Source organism: Sorex fumeus, unplaced genomic scaffold, assembly GCF_029834395.1.
Source record: "Sorex fumeus unplaced genomic scaffold, SorFum_2.1 ptg000038l, whole genome shotgun sequence".
Lineage (NCBI taxonomy): Eukaryota > Metazoa > Chordata > Mammalia > Eulipotyphla > Soricidae > Sorex > Sorex fumeus.
In genome coordinates, this window is record NW_026606095.1 from 5182584 (window position 1) to 5206035 (window position 23452).

The 23452-nt window shown below is 37.6% G+C and overlaps 1 protein-coding gene across 1 annotated transcript in view; it reads right to left on the bottom strand.

Annotated features, from left to right (window-relative positions):
* The window catches only part of VPS13A (vacuolar protein sorting 13 homolog A), a 210696-nt gene that overhangs the window by 5941 nt on the left and 181303 nt on the right, over positions 1-23452 (bottom strand). The window contains exons 68-70 of the mRNA XM_056118801.1: positions 21336-21450; positions 2933-3018; positions 441-564 (exon numbers count right to left, since the gene is read on the bottom strand). Of these exons, the coding sequence (XP_055974776.1) occupies positions 441-564; positions 2933-3018; positions 21336-21450 (325 nt within the window). The remainder of the gene's footprint in view (positions 1-440; positions 565-2932; positions 3019-21335; positions 21451-23452) is intronic.

Sequence of the window (23452 nt, forward strand, 5' to 3'; positions counted from 1 at the left end):
GGACATTTAGGCTGAGTCCACATTTTGGCCACTTTAGCAGAGCAATTTCCCCCAACCCCACCCAACTGCTCTCAGAACATTTACAGCAAGGTGTGGTTGCAGACTCACTGAGCATGGAGCCCAGGGGACACAGGAGGGTCAGCATTTTGCCTTACTTCCTAGACACTATGTGAAGGTGAACTAGGTAAGGTGTGGCTTCCTGTCCTCAGGGCCCTGGCTGGCAGCACAATGCCCAACACTGTCTATCTTGAGGCCAGGGAAAGTGAATGCTCAGGTGCAGAAGTACCATTTCCTTGCAACGTCCAACACTCCTGCACAGTAGGGCGTGAACAAATCTTCAGGAGAACTGTCCAAAGTCAGGGCCTCCTGTAACTCTAAACTGAAATAATGTATTTCAATGTACTATTTTCAATTCCTGGTTTTCAAAAATTGCAACATACCTTTGCTTCAATGCGTAATCTTCTCCCATGAACAATAAAGGGCTCTTTGGTGAATTCATCAAAACTATATTGCCACTCGCAAGTAAGTTGGCCAAATGTTCCCTTTGTTATAAATAACACACCGCTGCAAAATAAATCAGTAAATTTAATCCAATGACAAGATTTACTTCAGAAACCAAAACACTGCTAGGAGGCTGGGGTGGGTGGGAATAAGCTCAAGTTGTTCCACCAAGTGTGGTCATGGTGGCCAATAGCTTGATTGAGTGTGGCCCTGAGCACCTCTGGAGAGATAGCACAGTGGCAGGGCACTTGCCTTGTTTACATCTGACTGGATTTGAGCCTTAGCATCCCATATGGTCCCCCAAGCTTTGCCAGGAGTGATCCCTAATCCCTCAAGAGTAAATCCTGAACACTGATGGAAGTAACTACCCCCCACCTTTGCAAAAGAAAGAAAGCAAGAAAGAAAAAAGAGAAAGAAAAAGAGAGAGAAAGAAAGGAAGGAAGGAAGAGAGAGAGACAAGAGAGAGAGACAGAGAGAGACAGAGTTAATCATGATTTTAATCTCTCATTCCTCAGTCTTCGGACTAATTTTCTCTTCCATCCCTCCAGGTTTATGGGCCCAGTGGAAAAAATCCAGTGGTCCTGTACTACATCTTCAACCATGTGGAAAACCGAGGCTATTCTTGTGGCCAGTACCAAATACTCGTTAATTTAAAATTTACCTTTGTCCTGAAAGCCCAAACTGGGAAACAGTCTCATTAAATATCACTTTTCTGTCAACTATAACTCATTCACATTCATATACTGCTAATGTCTGTAACCTTGAGGATGTCTGCTTTGTTGAGAATTTTTAACGTTTTAAGATGTGGAAACAGACTTTGCAACAGAATCTTATTTAACTCTCATGGGCCAGCAATATTTCTGGTCAGTGGGAAATGAAGGCTTAATAATATTGAAGATTAAACATTGCTATGACTCAAAGAAACAGTATAGGGGGTTTCGTTCCTATCTTGCATCTGGCCACCCCAGGTGAGATCTCTGACATCACAGAGTTCCACAAGCATTGCTTGGTGCAACCTAGTCAGTGCTGCATCTGACCCAAGGCTAGGGGTTCAGTGCTGCCTAGTCCTGCGGCTTAGAATCACGGGGGGGCGGGGAGGGGGTTGAGAGGTTGAGAGGTGGTGGTGGTGGGGAGTCTCCTGAGTTCTGCTTGGAATCCCCCAAAACAATAAAAATAAACAATAACCCCAAATTGCTATGAACAACAAAAATAAATGACTGCTGAGTCATTGTGTAGATATAAAAATTAAAACACTCAAGATGTCACCAATCTCAACTAATTAAAACATGAACACAGAAGGTTTAACTTGCAACAACAGCTCAGTAAACCCCCAGACAAGGACCTAATGTCCCCATGGAGAGATACAACAATTTTCACAAATTTTCTTCTATTGAAAAATTTTTGTCATTCCATTAACCATTTAGTGATAACAAACAATATAAAATAAATTATTGTGGGACTGTTACAGGGGTAGGCTTGAGAGATGGTTGGGAAAATGGAGACAATGTTGGAGGGAAGGTGACAATGGTGGTGGGATGGGCGTTGGAATATTGAATGCCTGTAACAAACCATCATGAATAATTTTGTAAAACACGATGTTTTAAGTGGGGGGAAAAATAAAACAAAACTCAAGATGTCAATTACAGTGCATGTTATCCTAATTGAGTACTAAGCTGTCCTTTACAAATTAGTATTTCAGAGTGCGAATAAACAGAATAATTCAAAGTATAGATTTTAAGTTTTAAAAAAAGTACAAAGATGGTAAGATTCCCATTGACATTAAAATATAAATGTCCGGAGCCAGGAATGTAGCTCAGTAGTGGGGACCTGCTTTTCTTATATCAGGCTCTGGCTTCCCTTCTGGCACCGTAAAGAAAAAAAAATTAAAAATGTCTGTACGTTTGAAGAGGCATCCCGGATACAAATGAGAGAAAAACTGCCTCTAGGAAAGGGGAAGAGGGACCAAGAGGAAATTATGGCTTTTACACATGTATGTCTTCTAATACTGCATGAATTTTCTAACTTGCATTGCTTTGTAAATAAGAAAATTGAAATAGTGGTTTAAACTCTTCAGAAATAGGTAGGATTAAAACATAAAAAAAATTGATTCTAAAGTTTCAATAGTCAAACCTAAGTACCCTTGGAAGAACAGTCCTCTGGGAATTTCCATGAGTCTGAAATGATGGAAACAATGACTATCACTGTTGAATTCTAAATGGTTAGTGCACCATTATGCATTTAACTAGCTGTGTGCACAAAGTCAGATGCAAAGGAATGTAATGTTTTAAGAATGAAGCTTGTATATTAAGATCAGAGTTAGCAAAAAATCAATGTGACAGCACAGAGCATAGAACAAAAACTGACTGATGTACTTTTCATGAAATGAGTTGGTGGTATCCCCTATCAAATGACATTAGAGAAAACAAATCACCTTTTGGTTATCATGAATATATCTGACTTATTGATCATAACATGGGTGAAATATTTGCAAGTTGCAAATCTTCCATCTTCTAAGACCTAAAAAAGAAGATTAGAGAATATGAGAAAACCTACAAGGCCCCTATTATTGCAATGCATATGACCTCCTAAAATCATTTCTCAATGAGAACAAATCATTCATGTTTATACTACATATAAGTATATATGTATATTTTTGTATATAAATATACAAAAATGTGTAATTTTTAGAATTCTTGTTTGATTTTTGGGCCACACAAACTATACACATGATCAGGAAGTTACAAAAGCATTGCTTCTTTTACTGGCATTGCTTTCATTCAAGATTACTCAGATGCAGGTATCGGAATCTTTAATGCTAGATTTCTGACGATACAATTATCTCATAATGTTTGAATGAGATCTACTGAGGTTACCATTAAATGGTCACATTCTTTTTTATTTTATCTTTTTTAAAAGATACTCCTGGCTGTACTCAAGGCTTTCTGTGGACTCTGTGCCAGGAATCGCCCCTGGTGGGGCTCAAGGAACCCTATGGGGTGCTCGAGATTGAATCTGGGTGAGCTGCATTCAAGACAAGTGATGTACCTCCTGTTCTCTCTCTCTAGCCCCACGTCCATTTTATTTTGAAAACATTTAATCGCATTCTTGTAGAAACACGCAGACATACTAATTATCACAGACGCTATTTCCCCTCACTTTGCCTCTTAGAAGCAATTTCCCTTTCTAACTTACAAATAAACTTTATTTTATCAATATCATAACTCATTAAAAATTCTCAATAGGAAAGCCGAGAACCCAATTTTCCTATGCAATGATTCTTAATTTTTAAGACTGTTAAAACACATGACACATTGAAACACTCTCTATAAATAATTCTTCATTCCAAAAAAAATAAAAGTAACTATTTCAATGAAACAGACATCTGAAATTCTGTTCTCAGTGTCATTTGCTTTGAGGGTAGAGCGATTGTTTAAAATACACAGCAGGTTAGATTACTATTATTATTCGGGGTCCCTTGTCCGCTAGTCTCATTCAACCGAGCACTCAGTGCTGGCTCTGGAGGCTGCCCAAGTCCAGTAGGACTGGGTCACTCAGGATACTCTAGCAGTCCTGACACACGCAGCTATGCAGAGGTTGCCATGTGGTGCTGGGAATCAGACTGGGGCAGGCTACATGCAAGGCTGTGGCTTCACCTCTTTATTATTTCTCTGACTGTAGATTATTATTATTATTTTAAGGAATTATAATTCTAAGATTCCTCAAAAATGGCTATGTTTAGATTTTAGCCAAAGATACTAGATCTTATAAAGAAATTTTATGAGGGCAGGAGAGATAGTAAAGTGATTAAGATGCTTGTCCTTCTCACAGATGAACCTGGTTCAATCCCCAGCATCATACGTAGTTCCCTGAGCCTCACTAGGGTGATCCCTGAGCACTGCCAAGTGTGACCCAAAAATCAAACAAAAATTCCAGAAATATATATACTTTCAAAAACCATATTCCAAGAGGCTATGTCAAAACACTGAACACAGCTGAGTAGCTAATAAGTGATTTCACAGTAATTAAAAAAATTCTTTCCCCAATTTGTTATATGCCAGCCAAGGAGGCAGGCAGGGGGATGGCAGGATGGGACTGGTGTTGCAACACTGTATGCCTGAAACAATTCTGTTATGACTTTGTAAATCATGGTGTCTTCATTAAAAATAAATGTATTTTTAAAAAGCACGAGAAGAATTTGTATATGCAAGGAGATCAGTACCAAAAAACAAAACAAAACAAAAAAACAAAAAAACCCACCCCTGCCCCAAACAGTAGATGAGGCATGCAGATGAAAAGCATTAAAGACTTTTATATCTTAAAAGATTATAAAATTGTGGAAAGAACATCGTTACTGTTTACTCTAGTTGGTAGGGCAAGTAAACATGAGTTCCTTGAATTACAAATAGAAAAGGGACTAAGATAAATTCAAAACAAGTTAGTAATAATTATTAAATAATAAACTATACCAATAAATTTGGAATACTAGATGAAATAGGTCATGTTTTAAGAAAATAAATGAGGAAGAAGAATCAACTATTGGAGAGGAACAGTAGAAACTATCCAGTTATTATTATAGCTGGAAAACTCAATTTACAAAGTCCAGTGACTTTGTTTTATAAACACAATATTGAACATCAAAAAATCCTGTTCACAAAGGTAATAAAGACATTTACAAATGTTATTTAATAATAGGCAGTTAACAAATATCAACTCAGTCTATATTAGAGTTAATTAAAAATAAATGGAAATCAGAAAATTTGAAAACAGAAAGCTAAGTCTTGTTCTTGCCTAAAAATTATTCATTCTAACCAAGTTGTTAGCTCATCTACCTCCCTGGCCATTTTTACATACCCTCTATAACACATAACACACACGTGCTCACCCACACACACACACATACACACATTAAGGTGGTATTTATTCTGGGGCAGTTAAGAAGTCATTTGACAAAACTGTGCTAAAATTTACCCCCAAACAAAATGAAGCTATTCAGAAAATAATCAAAGGAGAATAAGAACTATCTTATCTTAGTAACTATTTATACAATCTAAGAGTTGAAGTAGTGAGGCAATTTGGGTTAGTGGAAATTAGAAACAAGACACTTCATGAAAAAGAATACCAACTCTAGAAATGAAGTGCATAAAATATTTTATAAAATTCTATATATCCTGGTATAGGAATTTTTGAAACTCAGAAAGCATCCCAAATTACTGGATAAAAGCATGTATTATAAAATAAGTGACATTCCAGGCAACTCAAGAGTTTATGTTGAATCTCTGTTTCTACCACATTAACTTCTTTTCCCCCTATTAATTTATTATAGTTAAGATAATATGTTACAAGGGTGTTACATTGTGATCTTGGTGTCCAGTTATTTCCCCTACCACCACCTCAATTGCCAAAAACATTGCACTTGCGTGTGTGAACCCTGGTTTTATTTTTACATGGGTCACTGATCTAAATATATAAAATGAAACTCTGGAAGTACTGGAAAAGCAATATTTAATACTCAAGTGAAGAACAGAAAATTCAAAACACAAAGTAGATAAAATTTAAAGTTAAATCTGGAGAGGCAGCACAGGTGTCTGCTGTGCATTTGGCCGACCATAGTTCAGATGCCCGGCACCAACCATGATCACCTGAACACCGTCAGGTCAGTTGCCAGCAGAGTCAGTTAGTCACTGAGCACTGCAGGTGTGGCTCAAAACCCCTGCACCTCCCAGAAAACCCTCAAAATTTAAAAATTGCTATTATATGAAAATTAAACATTATTGGTGGCAAAATAACTAGCAAATAAGAAATAATACTAGATCAAAGGAAACACTGGGAAATACATGTTGACACAGAGATATAGAGCTAATTTCTTAATACAGAGAATTCTAACAATATAAATAAACCAACAGAAAATTAATGAGTAACCATTAGGGAAAAGTGTATAGAGTATGAACAGAGAATTCAGAAAAATACAAAATCATGCTAATAAACATGAGAAAATGTCTAACTTAAAGCAAATCAATATAACATAGTCTTCAAGCCAGCAATTTCACAGATAATTTATTTTATGAAAAAAATCAAAATATACTCTGGAATGTTCGTAACAATACTGTGTTAAAAGGAAAAAATCTCAATAATCAATGACTTGTTGAAATACAGACTGGGTATACAAGAGGTCACTATGCATGCAAAAGGCATTCCGATGTGTGTGATATTGAAATTGGTGTAAGATACATCAAGTGAGAAGAAAGAGTTACTGAGAAAAAGGGAATGAGAAACACATATATATGTGCATTTACTAGTATTAACACACAAAACGTCGGTAAGGGTTAGCAGAGGCAAACCAGCTATGCATAGCATTCATCTCTTGGCTGGGAAGGGTTATGAGAAAGTGTATGTGAGGCATTAATGTTTAACTTTGCATCCTGCTTTATATTTTTGGTCTCTGAAAATCAACCATTCTTAAAACATTTATTTCCTTTTGTTCTGGGGTCAAAAGGTAAAACCAAGAAAGAAATGTTATTCTCCGTGAGAACATCACTGGTAATAGGAGTCAAGAGACAATAAACCCCGTTAATAACTCACAATCTTCAGGTGATGTCGAAGTTGTGGTTAGAGCTCAGCAACTCTAAGAAATAAGTTTCTTTATCAAGACTTTGTGAAGTCTGATGTTGCAACTGGGCCTTGCCTTGCGTACAACTTTTCAGACCCCCATAAGTCAAAGCTAACCTGTATAAACCAACAACTGATTTCAACAGTTACAATAGCATCTGGTATAAAAGCTAAGGGAAAAAAAAGGTTTGTGCAACTCCTTTCAGGGCTCGTAAACAACCCATAAATGCAACACTTTTTTTTTTTGTGGGTGTGTGTGTGTGGTGTCTTTTGGGCGACCCCGGCAGTGCTAAGTGTGTACCTCTGCACTCTGGGATTACTCCTGGCAGGGCTTGGGACCATGTAGGGTGTCAGGGACTGATCTCAGGTTGGCTGTGTGCAAGGCAAATGCTATACTACTGTTCTATCTCTCTGGCTCCTAAATACATTTCCAAAGAAAAACGAACATTTCTAACTTTTTTTTTAAGAGGAACATCTTTCCAGCATGAAGAACATGTGTGGTGACCATCACTAGAGTGTGGGTCATATGAGAGGGCCGGGGAGACTGGTCGTTTCAGAGCTGTGGGACGTGGGCAGAGCATCATGATGGCCATGGCCAAGATGAGCAGGGTGACAGCATGGACAGCAGCCAGTGGGCAGCTTGTGAGGCCCAGAGCCCAGCTCCAGGACAGGAAGGAGCAGCCCGGCCCCTGCTGCCTTTGGTACCCAGAACCAGGCTGTGCTATGACCTGTGACAGCGAGGATAGCGGAAGTCGTGTCAGGGCTGGGCCAGGTGGGCCAGCTGGTGTGAGTCTGCTGCAGCCAGAGTCCTCCCTGCAGGGACAAGTTCAGGAGAGCTTCATGGGCAAGGGATGCTCTCTCTGGGATTGGACCTTCCTGCCTCTGTCTTTGTGTATGGGGGCTGGAGAGACAGTACAGACAGTATAGCTGAGGTGCTCGCCTCAGCCAAAGCACCTTACATGTTCCCCCAAGCTCCTCCAGGAGTCGTTCCTGAGCACAGAGCCAGGAGGAAGGCTCAAGCACCGCCTGATGTGGCCCCAAAGCCCAGACCCAAACCCAAACTCCTTGTGAATGAGGTGCTTGGGAATCACACTGGCCGATAGGCTCTGCAAGTGATCTCTTCACTTCTAATTGCAGAGCTCTGCTTCTCTCCCCAGGTGTACAGGAAAACGGTCTCCGGCAGTCCTGGGTGCTAGCTGCTGTGGGGCTGAGATTCTAGTTTAACAGGATCCAAACAGGTGTCACATCCTGAACAAATGTAAGGAATGATAGTTCTCGCTAAAACTATTTGGGATCTCCTTAGCATTTAGTGTAACTAAGTGGCTGTGACCAAGGATAGGCTTCAGTGTCAAGTACAACAGCCAGGTACTTTAAGCAAGCTGACTCCATTTAAATGTTACTGTTTTAAGGGAACAATATTTTATTTGCCATATTCATTAAAAGTATGTATATAAAGAATTATTTATCATGGTTTAAGAACTGTTTTAAGAGATAAGTTGAAAAACACAAAGAAAGCTGCATTTATCACATATAATAGAATCTATATATGTATATATATAAATACATATATATCAGAATCATTTCAAACACAGTTACAGGTTAAAGGCTTCCTATGCACTGGGAAAGAAGACTAAGTAATTCTTAGCTTAATAGATATAAACAAACCCAAACCAAATTGCTCACACACTTAGAAAGTAGGAACTTGAAAGAAGATTACCCTCTTCTAACATCCATGTTTTCTGACCCATATATCCCAGTATTTTAGAAAAAGAACATAGGCCAGATACTACATAATGTAGCAAACATCACTAAGATTCAAATCACTCCAAGAATACAAAGTACCTGAGTTCTGTAACAAAGATATTCCTGGAAAATACAGAGCATGGAAACAGGAACACATCACTCACATAGAAGACTTCTTTAAGTCTATGTAAAGTGCTAGTATATATGGAAATACTTAGAAAAAATGGGTAAACAATTGGACCACATAGTTCAGGGGAAAAAAATTAACACCAAGGGTCAGTTTGGTTTTTTGGTGGAGGGAGCTTTGGGCTGCAAACGGGCTGTGCGCTTGGGGGACCATATGCCTGCTGGGGATCAAGCTGGAGTCAGCTGAGCACAAGGTACTCAGCTGTATTCTCTCAGCTCAGTATCTGACTGCTTCAGAAGACAAGACTCTTAGGGAGTATAAGCAACAGTGTGTGTGTGTGTGTGTGTGTGTGTGTGTGTGTGTGTGTGTGTGTTTAAAGGTCATAATAACATAGGAATAAAAAGAAAAATGAAAGTTATCTATATAATAAGTAAGGTTTAGAAGTTAAGCAAGAATATCTACTGGAGAACAAATGGTTTCATAGATTGGTTAATTTAAATAGTGAGGTGACGAAGGGGCTTTAAAGAGAAAAGGTTTATTAACAGATTGTACTAAAACTTAATCTTTTAAAAATATTAAAAAAAAGTCCAAGGAAGTGATACAAATATGGTGACTTCAACCTTTCCCTAACTATTTATAAAGTAATTTGACCACTTCTTCCATTAGTCTTTTAGAGAAAACTAAAGCTAGTAGGTCAAAACCTCCTCAGAGTTCTGTTTAAAAATCAGAGATAAAAAACAAACAAATCGTTTTGCTGGGGCCAGAGAGGTAGATCAAGGGTTAAGACACTCACCTGGCATCCTGCTGACCACTGCCTGGTGTAGCTGAGACTGCTATTTCCCCAGAGGGCAAATGTTCTGACTTTAAACAAGAGACTTTTGAAGGTCAGAGTCAGAAAAATAAGGTTTTCAGTCAAGCTTTTTTGATCAAATAGAGGAATTCATTATCTCAGAGATTAACATAAACAGTAAGAAGTGATATTTGGCTAACTTAATGGTATGTTTTTTTTTTTTTGGTTAAAAAAAAATCTCACTGGCTCCTATCTAATGAAAAATTAAGCCTGCTGGGCTATCCCTGCCTTTTTATCCTCACACTCAGGTGTCAGTCAAAGCAAAGGCTGTACTCAAGCCTTAGGGCATGAGCTCTGTCACTGACCTAGGGAGCTCCAGGAAGAGAGGTGAGGTGTCATCAGTGGTTCTACAACAGCTGAGTTAAGAGGACAGACCTGCCTTAGCAAAGAGAACCACACGCACTGATTAGTGATGCCAGATGAGACCTTTGGAAGAAGGGCCAGCGGTGGCTCAGAGGACTTCTGTGCAGAGCTCGTAGTCATTTCCAGCAGAGCCTCTTTAAGGAAACACAAACTGCCCATGGTAGCACTGTCCTCCCGCTGTTCATTGATTTGCTCGAGCGGGCACCAGTAACGTCTTCTTTGTGAGACTTGTTACTGTTTTTGGCATATCGAATATGCCACGGGGAGCTTGCCAGGCTCTGCCGTGCAGGTGGGATACTCTCAGTAGTTTTTCGGGCTCTCCGACAGAGACGAAGGAATCAAAGCCAGGTTGGCCGTGTGCAAGGCAAGCGTCCTACCAGCTATGCTATCGCTCCAGCCCATTGTAATATTTGAAAACAATAGTGATGATTCTTGTAAAATACTGGGTAATTCTGAGCAGTCCAAGTCATCGAGGCTTTATTATGTTTACCAATTGGATGTGCAGAAACTGTTGTGGTATTTTAAAGAATTCTACTAACTTGCAAAAGAGAACTCCAAGATTACATAAATTCTGTATGTAATTTTTGTTTTCTCTTTGCTTTCATAAAGACAATGACTTTATGAAAGCAAAGAGCAAAGAATACAGAATTTATGTAATGCTGGCCAAGAACCAGTACAAATGCATTTAGAAGAGTGAAGATACAAATTCTTTTATACACACTGAATAATCATATCCTTACCTCACTGTTTAAATTCTAGCAACAATGGGGTAATATTTTGGTGTTATATACCGGTAATCAAGGTGGTATTATATACAATCAATTATATCTATTTTAGGGATGGAAACTGACTTCAGAGAAGCCTATGATTATAAAGCCAGTAAAGGGGAAAGGCTAGAAAAGAACCAAGTTTAACTTGGTTTCAGAATCCAAGTCTTGAGTCATTAAATAGTGTGGCATCTCAGATAATTTCTGATACCAAAATAAGTTAGTGCAGAAGAACTATATATAAATTCTTAGTTGCAGAAGAATATGTATGTGTGTGTATATATACATATATATGTATATTTATATATTCCAGTAGCTGCAGTGGGAGGATACCATTGAACGTGGTATACCATTAAACACGGATTCAAATATCTCATTACTGTTTCCAGTAAAGTTCATTTCCTCCCATCCCTGGGGCTCTTTTCTCACTGAAAGGTCAGGCATCTCTTCTGTGCTGGGATTCCTACACTTCCTTAGAGCCTATCAGGTAAAAAGTTAAATGAACACTGGGAATGAGGCTGTGAAGAGCTGACATTGCATGACTGGGTTCTAATATAGTCGATACTACAAATACTTGATATTAACGTTTGTCTGTATATCCAATCGACGATGGTACTAAACCATTCAGCAAAATTCAATTATGGGCACTGGTGTTGGGTTCAGTTTTGGAGCATGGCATGCTTCATACTCTATTAATAGCACTGAAAATCATGGGGCCTAAGCTTAACTTTTTTTTTCTTTTTTGCTTTTTGGGTCACACCTGGTGGTGCACAGGGGTTACTCCTGGCTCTGCACTCAGGACTGACTCCTGGTGGTGCTTGGGAGACCATATGGGATGCTGGGAATCAAACCTGGGTCGGCCGCGTGCAAGGCAAACCCCTACCCGCTGTACTATTGCTCCAGTCCCAGCTCAACATATTAAAAAATATTCAATCCTGGGTCCAGGATTGTACTGAGTGGTCAGAGATACATCCTTTTCATGTGCTGGAATCCAAATTAAAACTCTGGCACCACGGTGGGGGGTGTCTCTGGTGGTGGGTCTCCATCTCTGAGGGTCCAAAACACCCCACATTCTCAGGGTCTAATAGCAAACTCGCTGGCCTGGGAACTAAGCCTTACAGGAGTAGTTTTCAGAACTCTTGAACACCCCTGGGAGGTGCCAATTCTCCACACATAACCACACAATGATTCTTTGAGTAATTTGAAACTGAAAGGCAGGCAACTAATTCAAGAAAAGTTACTTTTTACATGAAGTCTCCAGCTCGCAGTATCTATAATCCGACACTGTATCTTCATGAGTTCTTTAGTGGAATCAACTAATCTGGACTCAAAGTGCCACCACAATCCAAGTGTTCATTTGTCCATATTGCCTCCCATGGCATTCCTCACAACAGCCAATTTTCACTGAGAAACTGATGTTACAACACATTGGAAAATCAGCATCGTAAGTAACTGAGGAGGCATTTTCATCTGAATTCGTAACTAAAGATTATTGCTGAGCAAAATAAAAAAGTATTTCTTTTTAGGGGTGGGGGAGAGAACTCAGAGGTTTATTTCTTGCACACAGGAGGCCTAGGTGCCATCCTTGGCAGATCATGATCCCCTATCACCACCAGGACTCACCCCTGTACACAGCCAGCTGAGACTCCAAAACCATGGTGGGAAAACAGTATACACAGTGCTTCCTTTCAAAAGTGACATAAAATTGTTTTAAGATAGTTTCTGATTTTATATGAAAACAAACTGTTTCATATGGCAAGAGATCTTTCAAGTATATCTGATTAATAAACACTTTTCACAACTTAAAAGTCTTCTAACAACACACTAAAAATACTGAATGAGCTTTGTTAAATTCAATTTAGGCTAAATATCTTCGTGTTGTCCACAGTTATCAGAAGAAATGACAAAGTAGTGCTGTAACACATCAGTAGATGTGGCATGAGTTATGATTTAGCATCTTTAGCTAAAGGCCAAAACTAATACCTTCATTCATTTTAGAGCTATTTGAAAAACCATGGTAAGCAGGGACTCAAGTTAAACAGATTTCAGCTTAACCGAGATTTATTTAAACATCAAATGCATCAAATTTTCTATCTTAACACCATTTGTATTTTTTTTTTTTTGCTTTTTTGGGTCACACCCAGCGATGCTCAGGGGTCACTCCTGGTTCATGCACTCAGGAATCACTCCTGGCGGTGCTCGGGGGACCATATGGGATGCTGGGAATCGAACCTGTGTCGACCATGTTGGCTGCGTGCAAGGCAAACGCCCTACCCGCTGTGCTATCGCTCCAGCCCCAACACCATTTGTATTTTTAACTTATTTACAAATTTAAGAACTTCAATGAGCTTGAAAGTTTGAGAGATCAAATTACTAGCTACTAGGTTAAAAAATAACTAAAACACTTTACAGTCAAGAAAGAGAAAAATGGAACCTTCCTTAAATTAAATAATCATCCCAGAAGATTTCATATCAGTCTTATTATTAATCTTGGCTTTTGAGCCATACCCAGAAGTGCTCAGGGCTTACTCATGGCCCTGTGCTTAGGAATCACTTCTGACGGTACTCAGGGATTGAACCTGGGTCAGCCATATGCAAGGCAAGTCCTTCACTCACCATACTATCCCTCGGATCCACTATTTCAGACTTAGTACTTTTACATAATACTGGAAGATTCTAAGTTAATTTTGCTCTAAAATAAAAGTTCATTAGACTTACAACTAAATGCTCAAAAGCATGAGTCTCAAAGTTAAGTCCCAGCTCTCCAAGAGGTTTCTACTGAACTAATAAAGCATGAGAATTGTATCAGAGTTGGGCAAGTATTCTACTTTCTTATAGAATCTGCTTTATCTGAGATGCTACAAGCCCAAATTACATGGATAACAGAATTTGCTCTCTTCTGTTTTCTCATTCCATTCAGAAATATCCTTCTGGAGAGGAAGAGTTACAAAATGAAGAGTGAAATCCAGTGAGCTTTGTCTCCTGGTTCTAGTTCACTTACTCAAAGTTCCAGATGAAGCCAGGCAGTATGCTCCGTACTACTCTGGTGTCCTGACTGCCTACGATAAACCCTCTCTTCCAGGCCAGCTGTAATTCTCCTCCCGAGGGAAAGGGAAAGATCACGATGGCCGATGGCCGAAGGCGGTAATCTTCCACTTGCTATTAAGGCAGTGTTTGAAGCTAATTACAAACATCGGTAATTTCTGAAAGAAAAGAGATATGCAACACAAAAGCAGCCTCCCTCTTCAACAGCTTACATAAAATAGCAATGATGACACCTTGGAGTGATTCAGAGAAAACATATAAAAGCTTATTTTATCTACCATCTCAAGAAGGGCTTTCCCAATATTCATAGTCTCACACATACACATGCCCATTTTTCTTAGTCCATTTTTATAAGAAGATTCATTTCATGAGATTGGAAATAAAATTTCATGGTAGAACTGACAGAAATGTGCTCAAATATTTTTTTAAAAAAGTTCACAAACTAAAAGAAAATGGCAAAAAATTTTGCTTGCTATTGAAATGCTCCAGAAATAAAGACTATGTTTTTCCCATCTGAGATTAGTCAATGAAAAATAACCCATGCTTTAAAAAGTTAGAAAGTAGTTGTAGTAAAATAAAATATAAACTTAACTAAGAGTAAAAAAATTTTAGTAGGGGTCACACCTAGTGATGCAAGGGGATCCAAGGCCCCCTGGTGGTGCTAAAGGCGCAGGTCTGGGTCCAGGGGGAGTTATGTGGTTCTGTGCATCAAACTCGGGCTTTGTACCTGCTAGACATGTGCTGTGCCACTTGAGACAACCAAGTAAACATTTTAAGAAGAAATACAGGACACAGTGTACCTTTTCCCTTTTCTGTAGTTTAATTTACTGAGCAGAATATTAATAGTATAGTAGAAAATAGTATAATAGAAAAGTGTGCAATTTTTGAAAAATTCCACAGGCTCTATAAAAAAAATGGAACTCCAGACTGAGAATTACTGTCAAATTAATTCACAAGCATTTAATTTTTTTCATGGGGGTATGTGTGTGTGTGTGTGTGGTGCTGCCTCTAAATGTTCTTCATACAGATACCTCGTGTTTTAGTGAATATATGTAGAAGAGCTTTGCAGATATAACCAGTTAGCAGGTCACCAAGAAAACGTAATTATTTCCAATGAAGAAAATTGTATCTATGTACCTAAATCTTTGGCTAGCCTAATTAGATATTTTTAGAAACACAAACAATGACGTAATATATTTAAAGCTCAAGCACTTGTCTGGATATCCAGAGGACAGTCATGGTGCATTGTCAATGCCTGTCACCACTTAGGGGACACACATGTAAGGCATAGAGGGTTCTACCATTCGAGCCACATTCCTAGCCGAACACTTATCTTTTATTATTAGTTATAACTGGTGCATGTGACCCGTTTGTAATAGTGTTAATGTTCACTATTTTGCTGTACCACATCTCCGCATCTTCAAGGTGCCCAATACCCCTACCAGTGTCCTTATGTCAATATTTATCCTAAAGCTCACGTATTGCTGCTCTATGTATCTTGGTTGATACTGAAAACTTGCTAAACAAATTTACCACCCTGGTTATTATAAACTTGAAAAGTTTACACAGTAAAACAAACCAAACTGCCTATACTGAAATTTACAGAATATTTTAATTAAGGTATGTGTTATGATTTAGCATCTTGCACATCTGATGTCATAAGTTTCATTCTTCTGACTCAAGATTTGCTAGACTATTTTGAGTAGTGGCTATACTCACTGCACCATCAGAAATTAAAAATTGAGCTACAATAGCCTTTGCTTGGAGACCGATGCAGAGTGTTCCTAACCAGTCCTTGCACTGCATGGTCCTCAGCACCACAAGAGCAGCTCCCGACAGTCCTGACAAAGATGAGTGTTCTAATGGATCTTTAGTTAATCCCAAAGGGTAGGGATTCTACAATAATGAAACTAACAGACTCTGAATAGACTCCAAGTACTACTTTACGAGCAATCAAATAGTAACACTTGAATGAATAATCTTTGTATTTGATTGCTATATATATATATATATATATATATACACACATATATATTTATATATAGGTCAGCTAGTATTCTGGGACTACTATAGACAATAACAAACCATATATTTGCAAGGAAGCCTATAGAATAAAAAGGCTTGAAGGACAGTGTAACAGTACTGAAAAAGACTGAAGATGCTTCTTTCTGGTTCTCCTCTCTTCTTACAAGGAAGTTGCATGTAGAATTTCACCAGAAAATCTCACAAACTTCCATACTAGTCATTGTCCCTACATGTGTCCCCAAACCCCTGCGTTCTGGGTACAATTCCCCCAAAAAATCAAGAGGAAGATACTTTTGTCCAGGTTCTGTTATCTATTACCAAGAAAATATTGGTATAAAACAACAGAACAATACTCAGTTTTAATTTATACTCTATTAAAAGCAATTTTTTGGGGGACTGGAGCCACAGTACAGTGGATAGGGCATTTGCACATGGTCAGTCTGGGTTCTATCCCAGAACCTTACACTTTCCCCTGAACCCATCAGGAGTGATTCCTAAGCACGGAGCCAGGCAGGAGTAAGCCCTGAGCACCTGAGCACCACTGGGCATGGCCCCAAAACAAAAACAGACCTTTTTGTTAGTTTGGTTTGGGGTCACACTCGGTGGTGCTCAGGTCTTACTCCTGACCCTGTACTGAGGACCACTTCTGGTGTGGCTCAGGGGACTATATGGTCACATGCCCATGTTGGCTGCACTATCTCTCCGGCCTCTAAAATGCAACATTTTAATAAAGTAGTTAATACCTGTGTTCAAAGGAGTTTGGAAGATCATCTGACTATGGCAGGAAAATAAAACCAGACATTTAAGAACCCACTTCACTTCTAAATTACAGTAAGAAAACCACAAACAAGTTTACTAGTTACGAGAATACTGAAATCATTTACTGTTCAAGAAATTGTAAACAAATGTAATCCTACCTCCAATTTTCCTTTCATTTAAATGTAAGTTGCTGCTGGAATACCTAGAATTTTTGTCTGGATAAATTCTTAAAGGTATTTATGAAAACTACCATAGAATTTAAGTTCAAACAACAACATACAAATGGGTAAGAATCAGTGGACGTCCTGCAAACAAGCGCTTTAAATTTTTTCCTTACATAAAATTGTAATGGAATGTTGAAGTCAATGACATATCCCCAGTCTTTCCTAAAGCATGTATAATTAATAACAGGCTGATGGTAGTAGTAGAAGCAGCAAACTTAGATTGATTTTAGCCAAGGATAAGAAAGCAGTGAGCACAAATATATGTACAAATCATCTCTGTTACCAGAAATCACTATTTTAATGGTCACTGTTTACTTATTAAAAAAAATACCTGTCATGATTAAAAACAAATTATTTGACATCCATATGGTTGAGTGTTAGAACATAGGACCTTGGTTTCTATTTAATTTGAATGAAAGCTAGGCAAGAGAAAAATGTAATTTTTTTTACGTTTTTTTAAAATGATTTTTTCGCTTCTTTGTTGCAAATGAAATATTTGAAAAATCACAAAGAACATAAAGAATATAAATAAAATCTTGATAAATGTAAGAATTAGAAGAGATTCTAAAATGATATGCTAAAATTAGGCAAAAGTTGTAAAATCAAGGCAAATATGTACTGCAAGTTCAATATGAGCAAAGTTTTTACCCTAAAATCAAGATGAAGAACCCTCTGTCGGGTCCTTTAAAAGCTCAGCAGCCAAAAAAGTAAACATCGTACTATTAATAGTCATTCACTTTTCACAGACTCAAAAAAAATAAAGCACATGTGATATAACAGAACAATGACAAGACAGTATTATCTAAATTGAAGCTTAAAATCCTTTGGCACATAAAACAAGGTTTCAGATACACATTTCCCCATTATTACTCAGCTAAAATATACATTAAAAACTATGCTTTATTATAAAATTTGTTCTAATGTCCTGGCTTAATTTATAACATTTCATAGTAAGGATACAGTATATAGGTATATAATAATTAACTACAGTGACTGGAAAAACATTTTTTTCGCTGCTAACACGCATACTATTTATAGATAATAAAAGTAAATCATTATATTATTATATTCTTAGGTTACCAAGTATTTTATCATCTAACTTTCCTGACAAATCATGAATGTTCATGTAACAGTGAAATGCTTCACATAACAGTTTCACATAAAACATCATATAGTAGTCCAACATATATGATGTTAGAACAGGACAACAAATTCATATCGCTTAAAGTTACATAAGTTTATTATTATTTATACAAATTTAAATGCTTTATGCTAAATATAAAATAATGAATACTACTATTCTTTTTTTTTACATTATGGCATTATATTATAACACGAAAAATTTACAGAGAACATTACAAAAGGCATTTTACCAATAAACAGATAATTCAAAATAAAACAAGTGCATATTACAAAATCTAATTTTAATTCTTAAGACAAACTGCATACTACAAAGATACAAAGCAAATGCTATATTACTATACACACGTGATATACTAATGATATAATAGTAGATGAGTATAAAATGCATAATGTAATATTTTTGCTTGAGGTGTAAAATATATTTTTCTGTGCTTAAATAATGTAATTATTTGGTATTTTCAAGATGCATAGAAAACATTTTTACAGAAATGAAGTATTTTGCCTCCTGAAAATGGCATACGGTATTGTGCCATAGTCATAATGAACATTTTAATAAAACAATACAAGTAAAATGACAAACATATGGTCTTTAACATTCCAGATCTAATCATAATCATCATCACTACTGCTACTCTGTGTCATAATCCATTCCCTGTAGACCTGAATTTTCTGTAAGCATGGTAAAGGGAAGAAAGAAGCACAAAGGTTAGTTTAGAATGGCAAAGTGCTTGAAAAACATGTTAAATTATGAAATGTTCAAGGAGTCAGAATACTTCTGAAGCTCATTTCTCAGCCAAGCAGAGCAGTAACTATGGGTGCAATATTCTATAACTTAATAGATTTGATGACTAAACTCCACTGGTTTTTACAAAGTCACAACAGAACATACTTTGATGATACCAGTTAGATATTTTGTGACTATATTATTCAATTTCTCTAGGAGACAAGTTTAATTTCACTACTAGTTAGGACTATAATCATGTGCTACATTCTGTATAGAATACAAGTTTCTTATAATTATTACATGTGAGCATAGCTGATACATAAGCTCATTAACTGCTTTAAGTACCTTGTTTTTGAACATTTGAAAATAGAGAAGCTTTTTCTAAAATTATTTTATAAAACTACCATTATGAAATCATTTAAATCTAAGCAGATATCATTTTAAATCCTGTTCATGTGCCATTTCTTTTCCATAGTACTTATCTTCAAGTACTTTAAGTATTTGCTAATAATACAGCGGAGTTTTAATTTAAAAAGCACTTCTCTACCAAAGTGACATCCTAAGGTATCTGGCAAATTCCTATAGGAAATGCAACTAGTATCATGTTTACTACTGCTGATAAGAATGGCTGATAAGGATGCTCAAGATAATAATTTAAATAGCTAAAATAGCAACTTAGGCAAAGATTGGCCTACTAAGAATATTATGTATCCTTAAAAATAGTCAGATGCCATTCTCCTTAAAACTTTAGAAGTAAAACTTTAGAAAACAATTCTCAAGGATGTAGAATAAATGTACTTGTCACTGAAATTAAATTTATCAACCATGAAATTTTATTTTTTTAATCTCATCGCCTCTTCTTTTACCTCATGGATTTCTTGTATAATATAATCTATTTCCCAGTAGTAAAGATTTATTTTTTTAAATTTTCCTCACTCATTTATTAAAAAATAATTCCATTTATTGTGTTTGGGCCACATCTAGGGGGCTACTTAGTGCTTTGTGTTCATGGATGGTCAGGACACCACATGGTGCCACAGATTGATTCCCGATTTCTCAAATGCAGAGCATATGCTCAGGCTTGAAACTTATCTCTTCTGCCCAGAAAACATCATCAAATTTTTAAAGTGTAATCCTAATGTGAGTTTCATGTTAACTGGGTTCTAAGAAGGAAAGGTAAATACTAAGTAGAAATGTTTCAGCTGTATCAAACATAGGTGACTGCTAACTAGCTCAGCAACATTCCCAGTCCCCAAAGTACTATGGAGAATAACTGCCCTTTAGAGTATGACTGTTTGCCAGTTTGCCAATTTATTCCCAATATAAGGCTGTTTGGTATTTTAGAAACATTTAAAACATAACATAAAATCATTTATTATCACACATTAAATTCCATGGTTATGTTTCAGATATTAGACAGGAAGTACATTTTACACAAAAATTACATACTCTGCAAAAAGTATGCAAACTATTAAGAGCTTCAAATCTTTACCCTGATCTTTTTAAACAAGACAATATTGAAAACATCAAGGCTGAAAGGATCATATGCCCATATTACCAGGAATGTGTTCAAGTCTATACAAAATAATGGTGTTTCACTTGTTTTTAAGCAAATTATTTAATTTAATATTTCACAGCTAGACTGCAGAAAAGACTTCTAAATTGGTCTATGTTACTTAAACCATAATCAAGATTTTTAAGAGACCAATTTACAAAGTTGTCTAAACAGATAAAATAGTTAACACTGAGCCTACTGGTTCAAAAGCTAATTCTCCTTTCATTTGAGCTGTGTATCAAAATTACACAAGATTATAAATGGATACTGATGCATAAAGTTGAAAGAGGGCCATGACCTTAGGAGTATCTTGAAAAGAATGCTTAAAAACATCAGAGTACTTCACAGTAGCAGCGGGTCGTGAATTTTTCCCCTTATAAAGAGGATTATCAGTTAAAGCTAGTGGTGATTAACAAAAGTACTCAAGACAAAACAGTCTAAGTGGCTAACTGAGTACCCCTATGAGGGTACAGAAGGCACAATGCTTTCAACAAATCTACCACATCCAATAGAAAGCTAACAATATCTTATAAAAAGGATCAGAGTCACTAAAATTCCTCTACAAAAAGTTACCAATACAAAAGCTTTTCTTTGTATTCAAAGTACTGAAATAGTTGTATGAAGCTTGTAAGTCTAAAGACTAAAATCTACTGTTGCCTTTCACTGGAAAAGTCATGCATTAACTGTTTCATATCAAACTTTTTGATGCCTGTAAAAAAGAAAAAAAAATCTTATAGTAAATAAATGTACACTGAAACCTAAAAATAAGAGATTTAAAAATAAAATAGAAAGGAACACATAAAAGCTCAAATAATCTAATGCAGCTTTAAAACATGGCATATCAACTTTATAAAATTACTTGACTAAGCTAAGTAATAAAATCAAAAATTTTTTCCCACCCACCTGTAACATCTGATTTCCAGCACCATCCCTCAATCTGTAAGGCCTGATGATTCCATCTTCATTAAAGAACCGTGGGGGCCGCAGACTCTCTACTTCATCAGAGGTCTCTGTAGCTCTAGACAGAAACAGTAAAATTAGGTAATCAAACGTAAAAAGCTCAAAGTGCATTTAAAAATCCAGCTTCTGAAAAAGGACTACATTACATATATTATTACACTGCACTTTCAGATGCTAATAAGTCCATGCGATAACATCATCCCTTCATCCCCATCAACAAATCTTGGATCTTATACATTTCTTCAAATATGCCTTGCTTTAACCTTTCCATACAAACAGATATATTAGACACTGAATTGCATGAGCAGAGAAGTAACATCCCACCGGTACTGTACTGAAATTGTTAGACTAATAGATCATAAGGAGTATTGCTTGCTGAAAAATAACAAATTAGATCTGAACTCAAATATCTGGCATTTTAACCTCAAAACACTGCACCCACAAATCTTTAGGAACAGTGGTGAGAAAAAAATTTCACCTGCTCTGGCTAACAAGGACAGAAGTCCTGGCAAATGATGGAGCTCAAGTAAATCCTACAATGGCCACGGAACTAAAGCAATCTCTGGAATTAGAATTCTTCACTTCTCACTTGGCACTTGTCAGCCCACTGATCATTGATTTGCTCCAGCGGGCACCAGTAATGTCTCCATTCGTCCCTGTCGTGTGCTAGTGTAGCTCAATGACATCTGCTCGCTCCAGGAACATGAAGAGCCTTAAACCATTCGTTCAGGGTCTTGATGAAGAAGTCTTGATGAAGAACTGGTCCATTTTTCATGAGCATTGTCTTTGTGAGATTCAGCTGCAGTCCGACTTTTCCACACTCACGGTCAAAGTCGGCCAGCATTCGTGCTATGTGGCTAATGTTTGGTGTTATCAGAATGATGTCATCAGCGAAGCGGAGGTGATGTAGTTGCCGACCATCTATCTTCACTCCCATTCCTTCCCATTCCAGTCATTGCATGACGTTCTCGAGGGTGGCACTGAAGAGTTTTGGCAAAATGGTATCAGCTTGCCAAACCTCTCTCTTAAAGTCGAGGATCTCTTCCTTGTAGAATGGTGAGATCCTGGTGGTGAATCCATAATACAGCTCGTGGAGGATGCTGACGTACTTAGTTTGAATGCCCTGTTTCGATGACTACTTTAGTCTCAACAGAATCAAAGGCCTTCTTTAAATCAAAGAATGTTAGACAGAGCGGCATCTTTTTTTTTTTTAATTATTTTGCATTTGGGGTCACACCCATTAATGCTCAGGGGGGTTACTCTTGGCACTGCGCTCAGAAATTATTCCTGGTGGTGCTCGTGGGACCATATGGGATGCCAGGGATTGAACATGGGTTGGCTGCATGCAAGGCAAATGCCCTACCTGCTGTGCTATCACTCCGGCCCCCAGAGTGGCATCTTGAACTCCCGAGAAACCACAATGAGCTTGGTCACCATGTGGATATGGTTGATCATGCTGAATTCTTTTAGGAACCCGGCTTGCTCGCATGGTTATCCTTCAGCTAGTGTTCTGCCAATCCTATTAAGGATGACTCGAGTGAACAGCTTGTAGATGATGAACAACAGGCAGATTGGGCGATAGTTGCTGATGTCACGGATGTCTCCCTTCTTGTACAGTAGAACGGACCTGCTGATTTTCTATTGAACCTTGCATTCAGATAGGTAGCATGTAAAGAGCCGAGCTAGAATATTGATGGGTACTGACATCAAATTCTTCAGGTGTTCAGGTCTGACCTTGTCTGGGCCGGGTGCTGTTCACTTCTTTGCAGACAATTTCGGAAGGGATAAGGTTGGGAACTACATATCCATCCTGAAGAATTTGGTATGTGGGCAGGTGGACGTGGCTATCGAAGAGATCTGAGTAGAAGTCATGGATAATCTTCTCCATTGCCCTTTTGCAAGATGTGAGATCCATCAGGATGTCGGAGAGCAGTCATCTTTGTCTTGTAGTTGGCAAAGGACAGGCGGGCATTGCAAATACCTTTCCCAGCTTCTGCTGCATTGACCAGCACTTCAGCTCTTCTCTCTTTGAGGTCTGTCTTTATCGCTTCTCTGCACTG